Genomic DNA, 10,402 nt, shown 5'->3' with positions numbered 1-10,402 from the left:
GAAGACAAAAGAGGTGCTGTCAGATCCTTCTGTTACAGCCAGGCTCTATTTAATTTTCTCTTTAGCGGTTAAGCAATAACCATAATAATCTGATTTAGACTAGTTGGGTTGAGGTTTCATATACAATTTATTTGATTGAATATGTACATAACCAGAATTAAGTGACAGAAATGGCAGTTCTATTACTTCGTTTGTCAATATGATGCAATCATATTGACAAAGCTCCTTCTAAAGCACATGTGAGTATTGTGGGATCAAAGCGTCTAATCCCCCCCCCCCCCCCCCCCAATGTTGTGTTAAGTGATCCACCTACAGACTGCACTCCATCCTCGGTCATCCCTCCTCATTCCTTTTTGTTACCTCCCTCCCTCCCTCCCTCCCTCCACGTTTTTTTGTGTTTTTCCCTTCCTGGGGTTCGTTGTCGCTCACACGGGTTCAACTGTCGACTGCGGAGCTGAAGATGGAAGGCGTTGAACCGATGCTCCCCTCACCCACATCTCAACCTACACCGCCCTAATTTTGTTATCCGTGCCCTAGTCCGAAACCGGGACGGACCCACTTGGGCTGCGCTGCCAGCGAAGGAAGCGGTTGAGGGTTGTTGTGGGTTGTGGGGGGGGGGGCGGCAGGGTGAAAGCTGAGCGGCTGGCTGAAGTGGCCCCGTCGAGGCTTGGACCCCGGCGCCGTTCATCAACAAGGAGATACTTCAGCCGGTAGCAGCAGTGTCTGATCCCCACTTCTGTTGGCCGTTTTTGTTGGATTAGAGACTAATTTGAAAGGACAAGTCTCTCGCAAAACTTCGGTGTGGATTCTCGGGCAGGGGGGAATAACTTGGAAAGATCTCTCGATTTAATCTGAACTGGCAGCGTGAGGGTTCGGGTTTAATTCTTTCCATGAGGACTTAACGTTGGATCACTGTCAACAAGAGGTAACGTTTTCTTTGTCCAGTGCGAATGCCATTGCTGCGACCGCAGACACTCGTAGATGCATCGGTGGAAAATGACGTATTGGGTTCTATCGGGCTGATCCATCTGGGGAAGGCTACACCACACTAGAAGTGTGACACTGAAGCATACAGCAGGTCAACAATTGGCCCTTTGGATTTGAACCAGAGCTGAAGGCAAAAAAAAAAAAATAGAAAGGAAAGACGTGTTTGCTCGGATCCATTTCATCAGCAAGGCACATCGATCCCACTACTGAGGCAGCCACAGGTGGCTGCACAGCCATTGGCTGCTCAATAATGCATTGACTCAAGGGACGAAATGAAGGAGAGAGTACCTCTAATCCTTTGAAGAGGAAAAGTGTGACTGGAGAGAGAGAAAGCTAGTGATTATTTCTGGGTAACCGTGATTTGAGGCCACGTGGGAATTAAAAGAAGGGCACAGATGTTGAAGAGTCTGGCTGCTGACAGAGCGCCATTGGGCCAAAGGCCGTAGGAAGCGTCAGCTTGGACACGAGTAACCCAAAGGAGGGGACTTTGAATACCACAGACAATAACTAACAAAACAAGAGCCCTGAGTACACAAATACCTGTGATTTGTCTAAAATCGTATATATATATATATACACACATTGGTCGTCATGGTGAACACTGGCATGCAGCTGATCAGCTTCACCTGCGCAGTGACGGGCTGGATCATGGCGATCGCCGTCACGGCGCTGCCTCAGTGGAAGGTGTCGGCCTTCATCGGCAGCAACATCCTGACCTCGGAGATCAAGTGGGAGGGCATCTGGATGAACTGCATCTACCAGACCACCGGTCACATGCAGTGCAAGACGTACGACTCCATGCTGGCCCTGCCGCCGGACATCCAGGCGGCCCGCGCCCTCATGTGCCTGGCCATCTTCATGGGCTGGCTCTCCTGCACCGTGTCCTGCTGCGGCATGAAGTGCACCACCTGCGCCGGCGACGACCGCCGCGCCAAGGCCGGCATCGCGCTCTCCGGCGGCGTCCTCTTCATCGTCACCGGCCTGTGCGTGCTGATCCCCGTCTCCTGGACCGCCAACACGGTCGTCCACGATTTCTACAACCCCAACGTGCCCACGATGCACAAGAGGGAGCTGGGCCAGGCCATCTATCTGGGATGGGCGTCCGCGGTCATCCTCATGATCAGCGGCGCCGTGCTGAGCAGCACCTGCCCCCTCCTGGAGCGGAGAGGCGGGTACCGCCGCGGCTACATGGGCCGCAGCTTCGCTAACTCGCCGGCTTTGGCGCCGGATCCCCCGAAACCCATCGCCTCTAATAGCGTACCATTAAAGGAGTATGTATAGGAGGAGGAAACGGCAGCGAGGAGTGGATGCTCTTAAAAACTCTTACATTTACTGAGTTTCAGTCCGTGAATTTGAAGCTTTAAATATTAACATATCCATCCTGTATTTTATCTATCTTTGCAAAGTATAAAAGTTTCTTTGGTCCTTTTATGTTTATTTGTGATTTATAGTAGTGCCTGAAAAAAGCCCACTGCTTTAAGGTGTGATGGCTTTAATGATGGCTTGTGTTGTGAAGGTTGCAGTGAGTTGTTAAGCAGTTGATGCCGTTGCCCCTCGATTCGTTACATAAAACCTTGACCTGAATGTGCCTGCATCAAATTAGTGAAATAAAAAGTTTGTCCCAGCGTGCTTCCCAAACTAGGTTGTGTAACTGTCTTTGTCCCTTTTTAATTGTCCCTAAAGCAACATCTGGTTTGCACCATTTCAACCCATGCAGACAAAGAGCCCGACAATCTAGTAAAAAGTGACGCCACAGGGTCAATATTACATTTTAGGATTTCCTCTGGCTCATCACGCTGTATAAAGTCTGGTCCAGGCATACACCTTCTATCCAAGGAAGTGTCTAGGGACATTATAAATAACACAATAAAAATCCACTCCTGTCCATGAATTTGTGGATGAAACGAAGTCGGGTTCAGAGTTCCAGCTGTGTCGATTTGACCCACTTCATTGGGCCTCGATAAAGAAGGACACTTTGCAAAGTGCATCTAAAAGATGAGAGAGCTGTAATTAGTTCACCAACAAATCTTTTGCAGCCCGCCCTCATCGCTTACCCCGACATCTAATGGAACAACAGCCATTATAGATTTGGCAGAACGTTGGCGTCTGGTCAGTTTGCATTAAAACACAAGTTATAGGAACTGACATTAGTTTAAATTCTAGAGAAGGCTATAAATCAAAACAAACATTTCTGGTATTTTTGCTTTAGGATTCAAAAATGTCAAAGTCTGGCCTTTTATCTGTGGCAATAAGACACATCTAGAGGGCAGGCTATTTTTCTGAGTACTAAGAACAAAAGCATAATTCACCTGTGATGTGGTCCTCTGCCCCGTCACACTCCAGGGATTTCCATCTTTTGGGTGCAGATTCTAATAGGGAGAGATTATCTGCCCTCAGAGTCAGCAGCAGAGTCTTCCTCCTCAGAAATCTATACAAACGAATTTAGGTTTAAAAAAAAACATGACATGACTCTGAAGCAAAGACAAAGTAAACGTGAATGAGGATAGGCCTACTGCTGCCGATAGTGTCGCTCAGCATCCTGCAGCCACTCCAGCATGTCGGCCACCGATGGGGCGGCGGCCGAACGCTCGGTGAAGGTGGACAGATCCAGACTCTCTGTGTTCAGCTCGTAAAGCTGGAAGACTGCAGAGACCTGTTCACTGATGGAATCTCTCACAGACTGTAGAGAAGACCTGGGTGAGGAGAGAAGATGGATGCCGGGGGGGGGTCAGAATCCAAAATGTAGTTGTTAATCGTATTCAGGGGCTCCGGGGAATCTAACAAAGTAGCTATGAATAATCTTGTTAGTCAGCGGTGCTTGTACCTCTTAGAACCCTTTGACTAGAAAAGTCAAAGAAAGTGAAAGCAATAGAGTGGGATGCTCATTCTAATGGGTCATGACACTAGAGTGACGTAAGCATGCATGCCTGAAACATCTGCCATTGGAAGAAGGTAAAGTACTCGAAGTGACTTGGAATAGGGGGCAAGTAGAGGGCCCTAGCTCAGAGCCCCTCTAGCAAGGTGACCTGGCCCTGCAAGGCTGCTTCAAAAAACACCTGATTACTAAGCAACCAGTCAGATGGATGGCATAAAATGAAATGTGGAGATCTCCGTGCCTCTTCACTACAGTCGTCCTTTGCGTGTGCCCACTTACTTACATGTTCTCATTGAGTTTGCACAGCACCGTGTCCATGGCTTGAGAGAGCTTGAAACGTAGCCGTTCCTCCAGATCAGGAAAGTCTCGGAGCGGCGTGTTGGAGATTTGGACGTTGGACAGCGCTCGCGACTGCTCCGCCAGGTTCCCGAGAGACTCCATCAGCGGGCTGCATTCAGCCAACACGCTTCTCCACACTTTCTGGTTTTTTTCAAGGCACTGGAAGCTTTTCTTCAGCGCTTGATGAAGTGAAGTGAGCGCCGGTTTGGACATTTTATGTGTAGTTTTCGGTTTACCACAAACTCAAAGCAACGTGTTAACAAGGAAGGGCTCTTTGTATTATCCTCATCTAATTTTTAATGAACTTAATCCTCTCACACGTTATATAGTTAAAATGTGAGGTACTATTAGCGGCTAGCGACTTTTATTTAAACCATGCAGCATTGCGTGAACCCACTTCCGTTCTCCAAACGTCAACAATGACGTTTGCTGCTGCAATTGGTTGAGAACCCTTTCCGTGACGTGAGGGGAAACGCGAGTTGTAATTGGCCAAATTTATGTTCCCTCCCCGCGCGGACATTTGAAAACGGCTTTGTGAAGACGATTTACCGACGACGAAGAAGAAGAAGAAGAAGAAAAAAAGCAACAACATACAGGTAACTCAACTTAAGATAGTGTTTATTCAATATGTATCAACGATACTAATTATTGTTATTAAATGGCATTGCGCGTGAAAGAAACTGACTGTAAAGCAATTCGGTCAAACTGTGATGCAAGCGGGGGATCTTACATTAGAGCTAGTGACGTTAGCTTTAACTGTTAGCTTGCTAACAGTACCCAGTGAGCATTTTGCCGTTGAATAGTTGTCTATGGCCCGATGTTGAAGATACGTTGAAAATTAGTTTAAAAGTGAGAGTTTTTTCAACGTCTACAAATAGCATTATGTTATAGGTTTAAAAAGAAATGACGTCCACATTTGTACGTGTACCACCGATATTAAAAATCACGTTGAAAACTGGTCTAGACAGACGTCTTTTCAACGGAAACATGCTCGCTGGTTGAAATGTGGTCTAAACATAGGCGTCATTTCAACGTCTGTTCAACCAAAAAATGCTCACTGAGTTATGATAATCTTAATGATATTATCGTCTCTCTTTCAACCTTGCGTTACAACATGATGATACCTGTGATACCTGTATTGTATTTCTACTGTCTGTCCTTAAAGACATGGCTCCCAGGAAAAAGACGACCAAGCAACGGAAAAACAACCCCAAAACGGCCAAGCTGGAGGCTTTTCTGGACGACTTCGACAGCGAAGGTGAATTTCTTTCACAGGTTTTCTTTCACTGCTGTTTCTTCACCCTACACGACGCTTTGGAAATCAGAATTCTGCCGAATGTGCTGTATAATTGGACTCAATACCACCAGTCTCATGGAGACCCGCTATATGTTGCTGGCTACAAGCTGCTTAGAACCAACAGGTTTCCCATATTAGAGGGTCAAATAACTTATAACGATATAACGCACTGGATAAATATCGGTCATTACAATCCCATGTAGTTGTACACGTTCACTATTATGGAATTTAGACCAATCTATGTTAAGAGTCTGACATTGTGCATTGGAAATAACAAAGCAGCATTATCATGTTTATAATGACCGCAATGTCTCTTTTGATCTTGCTTTAATACAATTTCTTTAAACTTTAAATGAAACATACACTGCTAACGGTTGCCCGTAGAAGACTATGCCCCTGTATTATCTTTACTGATGCATTGTCATGTGAGCCAATTTGAACTGCTAAGGTTGTGTGATCTAAAACTCTAGCTATGTTTTCACAGTGAAGACCAGAGTTGGACAAATGAAGGAGAAGATCAACCAGCTGCTGAAAGATGTTGACAACAGCTACAACATGGCACTAATTAAACTCCCCAAGGCTGTCAGACAAATGAACTGGTTGGACCATTTCAGTGAGTGGACACAATTAAACCCAAATAGGTGTTATTTAAATACCGTAAAATGGAACAGTTATTGTATGTTTTATCCTTTAAAAAAAATAATCAAATGAAAAGCGCTTGTCCTGTCTCTCTATAGTGTCTGAGAAACCAAAGTCCAAAGAAGTAGATGATATAAATGTGAGTTGATTTTTCTCACTATCTTGCATGTAGAATCATTCAGTATGTCACACATTTAACAATCTATTTGCAAGCCAACCCTGTACTGTATTAAACATTCATTCGATTTTTGATTCACGTCTATGTTTCAACAGAGAGAAGAGGAAGCTGCTATTGTTGAAAGTGTTGTGGCCGAGGATCACGCAGTCCTTCTGAAATCTGTCAAGAAAAGTATGTTTAATGCACCGATCAATCTGAGATTTTTGACTATTTTGCTTCCATAGCATCTTACACCAGTGGGGGAAAAAGCAACTAAAATACATATTTAAGTGTTCATCTTAGTACTACTCTATTTGGGTCTGTGGATTTCTTAAATTTATGTCTACTTTAGCAGCACTTACATACCCCGAATGATTTAATTTCGTATATTCTGAGGTTTATACTGAGGGGTTTTCATATAATTTATACCCAGATTTATGGACCATTTTATGGCTGTTGACGATATATCTGATTCATGGAGTGACATCCAGAATTCTGTCAGTAGAAACCATTTCCTGTAATGTATTGACAACAGAAAATGTTTTATCCCCTGGATTTATCCATGTTACAATGTGAGTTCTGAAAATGGGTTCAAATTGGCAGATATTTAGATAATGCTTTGTTTGCATATATGTATTTTACTGGTATCGACTGAACAAATTGTTTCACTCCAGTCAATAACCAACATTTTGAAGTGGATCTCATCCTGTTTACCTTGTTTCCAACCCACAGCTTCAAAGAAAAAAGCAGTTGCTAAATCCAGCTCAGGGGATGAAAACGTCCCAAGCACAACACGCAAGGTAAAGTTTTTTCAATTCTCAATTCAAACATGCATATGAGGAAGAAAACACAGCTGGGTGTTGGAGCTTACTATACGAAGGGGATGCTTGCTGTGGAATGCTATTTGTTGTTAGCCACTTCATGTTCAGCTGCTTGTTCCTAAATCAGGGGAGAGCAACACGGAAACCTCCAACTACTTCCAAAAGAGCAAAGGCGGTGACTATGGGGATGCACAACGCCTCCATCAGACGGTGGGTGCTTCATTTTATTGCCACCATCTGTCAAGTTCAGCAGCCCGATCATGTCAGACTAACACACCTGTCGGGTTTCAGATCGAGCAGGAAGGCGTTGGTCACTCCAGCCAGGAGTATAATGGACTCCTCCTTGATGATGGGCCCCACTCCCCTCATTACCCCGCGCTTCGACCCAAGGTGACCAGTCGTTCTAGTTAGAAGGGACTTTTTTCCCAAACTACTGCACTAAATCTCTGGATGACTTTTAAAGCTTTTCCTAGATCTGATATGCAGGTGGATTAAGCATAGACAAAATATTTGTATTACATTAGCGGTTCGTAGTGCTCACGACTCCAGCTCTGTTTCCTCAGGCTCCCCAAGACCCCCGCGGTGAGGATTCCCCGCCACAGAGAGAGGGTCTACAGCATCTCGGTCAACGGCTCACCCATCGCAGAAGGAAATGAGGACGTAGTCATCCAAGTCCCCATCGGCAACGGAGAGGTACGATGCTGGTTACCAGTTCATTGATGTCATTACAATGGCACATTTGATATGCTAGTACTTTAAGTCCTTCCTGCAACGAGGTACTCTATGACGTGTTATACCGATGAACTTTTAAGTACGTCCTCTGCGTGTCAGGCCTGTATTCATTGTGATTTAAACGCCTGCATGTGATATTTATTACGTGCCATCTGACAAGCCAACTAAATGTCCCGTAATGTGTTGATCCAGAGCGTTCACCTATTGGCCAGCCAGATGGACTCTGGGGACCTGACTATGCTGGATGAGACGGCTCTGAGGAGCATTCGGCTGCTGCAGGTATTTTAATCACCTGTGTAGTGTCACTGTGTCCCTGGTTTGATAAACTATTTAGTGTTGCATTAGAAGTCTGATATTTGCACATGTATTTATTCTAATCCTTGTCCTTCTTTCCTCTTCCAGAATCGCCTCACGACCCTCTGTGGAACAGCACAGTGACCCCACAGTGTCTTCTGTAGACTTGTACATAACTTTAAAAAAATGTTTTTTTTAAATTTTTATTTGATACAGTTGTCATTGTTTAATACGCAATCCTCCATGTACATGGATCACAGTTTATGTGGAAAACTGATAAACCATGTGTGGTGTTGAATCACAAATACATCAGCCTAATAATTCAATTTTTTAAAAACAGCCAAGGGTGTACCTTTGTATAGTGACCACTAGGTGGCAGCATGTCTCCATAGCAGTTCTTTCAGTGGCCTGCATAGTGGTCGCTCATGTGCCTTCTTTCGTTGTACCGTGTCCTCTGTATTAAAGCGGTGGATATAAGACTAGCTAATTTCATTCATCCACCATGTTAGTCTTTACTTTCAAGATGCTTAAACTCCTTTTAATATAGTTTTACATGAATGAACATTGTTTCTCTGAGAAAACAATAAAACTTTGCTGTGCTGCAGTACACCACCGATCCTTGTTTAGCTCATGATGGCAGACTGCATGACAGGGCAGCTATTTCCCCCCCCCCCCCCCCCCCCCCCTCTCGTCCTTCCACGACTTTCTTTCCTCGGCCGTTGGCAGGAAGTGGGAGCCACTCAAATATCTGCACGCTGACCTTTGGGGCCTTACATCATAAAGCAGCCAATCTAGAGGCTCGTTAAGGTTCGTTCCACCTGGACAGACACATGTAACTCTTTGCTATTCCCGCTGGATTCTCATGCATCACATGCTACTAGGCCTCGGCACGGGTGACTCTGTGCCCCGAGTCCCAATCCATCCATCTTCTTCAGTGCTTTTCAACTGCTCTCGCCGTGCAATCCGTGTTGCAGAGGTAACAAAATAAATAAATAACCAAGCTCCGCGGCCCCACAGGCGACAGATGTTGTGGTCGGCGGTGCGTGCAGTTCAGCTCCCTCGTTAGCGCACCACGAGCCCTCGCGCACCTGCTCTACATATCCTAGACTTTTCCTACTTTTACCTCCGACTGCAATAGATCCTTTTCTCTTTCCCCTCCATTCTCTAGGTGGGTGGAAAATTGCCATTTTGCACGGATGGCTTGGTTCTCAGTAAGCACACAGGCAGTGGCGCAGTGACAGGTGCGGTATGGATGAGGCGGAATCTGAGGTCACAGAGCAACACTGCTACATAAATCATCCGGCGAGATGTTCAGGATGAGGGACTGGAGCCGGAGCGAGCGGAAGGGAGACGCACACAGCAGAGGGCTTTACCCACAGTGAGGGGGCTTCAACAGCTCTAGTGGTTTGAAGCAGTCCAAAGAAAACGTGAATCCAAGCAGAATCGGTGCAGGAAAGCAGCAATGCATGTTTTTATATTCCCGATGCCTCAATTATAGATGGATCACCTACAGGCCACACCCACTGCCAAGAGGCTAAAAAAAACAAAAAAGTCTCTGCATGTTAGTGCCGGGGAGCTTGTTCACTTGATCATAAAGTGCTTCAAATATGCGTCACAAAAAAGTTGACTTAAACATCTGGCAGACAGAGGAACCGTCGCAGATTTTCCTGTCCCATAGATCTGCACCTTTTTTTTTCTTCAGCATTTAAAAAAAATGTATCTTGACAGTTTGGAAACACAACTTGTGGGACTTGTTTTCAGTCATTAGTCAAAGTTGTGTTTGCACGTTGTTCATAGGAACCAAACAAATCCACTGCAAAGGCTGCAATTCCCTGATCCAGCTCTTTCCCTCTCCTTTCAACCCCTAGTTCTCCAATAAACCCCACCAAGGCCATCGCTCAGGCCCTAACCCCACCTCTTCATCACCTAACCTGTGCCCCGCCCTCATTTTGTATTCCCGAAACGCATTATCAATAACGCACGTGTCTGACACGCGTATTTCTCAACAAAGCCGTTCCCTCCCCAATCTGCCGGAGCCGGTGGTTAATTGAGCCCCCAGACCTGGGGAAGCTGCCAAATGCGCTGCCAAGATGGATGAACCTGGCACGGGCCACGTTCTTCTAGCAAAATTAATTCTGTGGTGCGTCGTGGCCTCCTATGAATCCCATCCGTCAAGTGCCCCACTAATCAATTTATTCATTTGCCCACGCCTCCATCTGCCACTGTCTCTCACTCAGTTCGCACCCAGCCAGACGGGGGGG

At 45.7% G+C, this 10,402-nt stretch overlaps 3 protein-coding genes across 3 annotated transcripts; 2 read left to right on the top strand and 1 right to left on the bottom strand.

Moving 5' to 3' along the window:
• The first annotated feature begins 1,511 nt into the window (after nt 1-1,511).
• On the top strand, nt 1,512-2,268 carry cldn35 (claudin 35). The gene has a single exon (XM_062558557.1). The coding sequence runs from the start codon at nt 1,579-1,581 to the stop codon at nt 2,266-2,268; it is 690 nt and encodes a 229-aa protein (XP_062414541.1). The 5' UTR covers nt 1,512-1,578.
• On the bottom strand, nt 1,958-4,419 carry airim (AFG2 interacting ribosome maturation factor). Its single transcript, XM_037473688.2, has 4 exons — nt 4,146-4,419; nt 3,501-3,680; nt 3,297-3,415; nt 1,958-2,975 (listed from the first exon to the last, which is right to left on the bottom strand). Exons 1-4 carry the CDS (start codon nt 4,412-4,414, stop codon nt 2,935-2,937), a joined length of 609 nt encoding a protein of 202 aa, XP_037329585.1. The 5' UTR covers nt 4,415-4,419; the 3' UTR covers nt 1,958-2,934.
• A 240-nt stretch (nt 4,420-4,659) lies between these two features.
• On the top strand, nt 4,660-8,783 carry cdca8 (cell division cycle associated 8). Its single transcript, XM_037473686.2, has 11 exons — nt 4,660-4,797; nt 5,367-5,459; nt 5,983-6,111; nt 6,236-6,276; nt 6,411-6,486; nt 7,027-7,094; nt 7,243-7,325; nt 7,407-7,505; nt 7,679-7,808; nt 8,040-8,126; nt 8,250-8,783. The coding sequence occupies exons 2-11, from the start codon at nt 5,369-5,371 to the stop codon at nt 8,283-8,285; spliced, it is 840 nt and encodes a 279-aa protein (XP_037329583.2). The 5' UTR covers nt 4,660-4,797; nt 5,367-5,368; the 3' UTR covers nt 8,286-8,783.
• Nucleotides 8,784-10,402: the final 1,619 nt, after the last annotated feature.

This window comes from Pungitius pungitius, chromosome 17 (genome assembly GCF_949316345.1).
Source record: "Pungitius pungitius chromosome 17, fPunPun2.1, whole genome shotgun sequence".
Taxonomy (NCBI): Eukaryota; Metazoa; Chordata; class Actinopteri; order Perciformes; family Gasterosteidae; genus Pungitius; species Pungitius pungitius.
Note: the sequence above shows the minus strand (reverse complement) of the source record. Positions and strands in the feature narration are given on the sequence as shown.

Excerpts from the sequence above, each read along its gene's own strand:
- cldn35 (XM_062558557.1), top strand. The coding sequence starts at position 1,579 with ATGGTGAACACTGGCATGCAGCTGATCAGCTTCACCTGCGCAGTGACG.
- airim (XM_037473688.2), bottom strand. The coding sequence starts at position 4,414 with ATGTCCAAACCGGCGCTCACTTCACTTCATCAAGCGCTGAAGAAAAGC. Across the intron at positions 3,681-4,145 it reads TGCAAACTCAATGAGAACAT|GTCTTCTCTACAGTCTGTGA; the intron begins GTAAGTAAGTGG and ends CTCCTCACCCAG. Across the intron at positions 2,976-3,296 it reads GGCAGAGGACCACATCACAG|ATGCACTTTGCAAAGTGTCC; the intron begins GTGAATTATGCT and ends CTCATCTTTTAG.
- cdca8 (XM_037473686.2), top strand. The coding sequence starts at position 5,369 with ATGGCTCCCAGGAAAAAGACGACCAAGCAACGGAAAAACAACCCCAAA. Across the intron at positions 7,095-7,242 it reads TCCCAAGCACAACACGCAAG|GGGAGAGCAACACGGAAACC; the intron begins GTAAAGTTTTTT and ends TTCCTAAATCAG. Across the intron at positions 7,809-8,039 it reads TCCCCATCGGCAACGGAGAG|AGCGTTCACCTATTGGCCAG; the intron begins GTACGATGCTGG and ends GTGTTGATCCAG.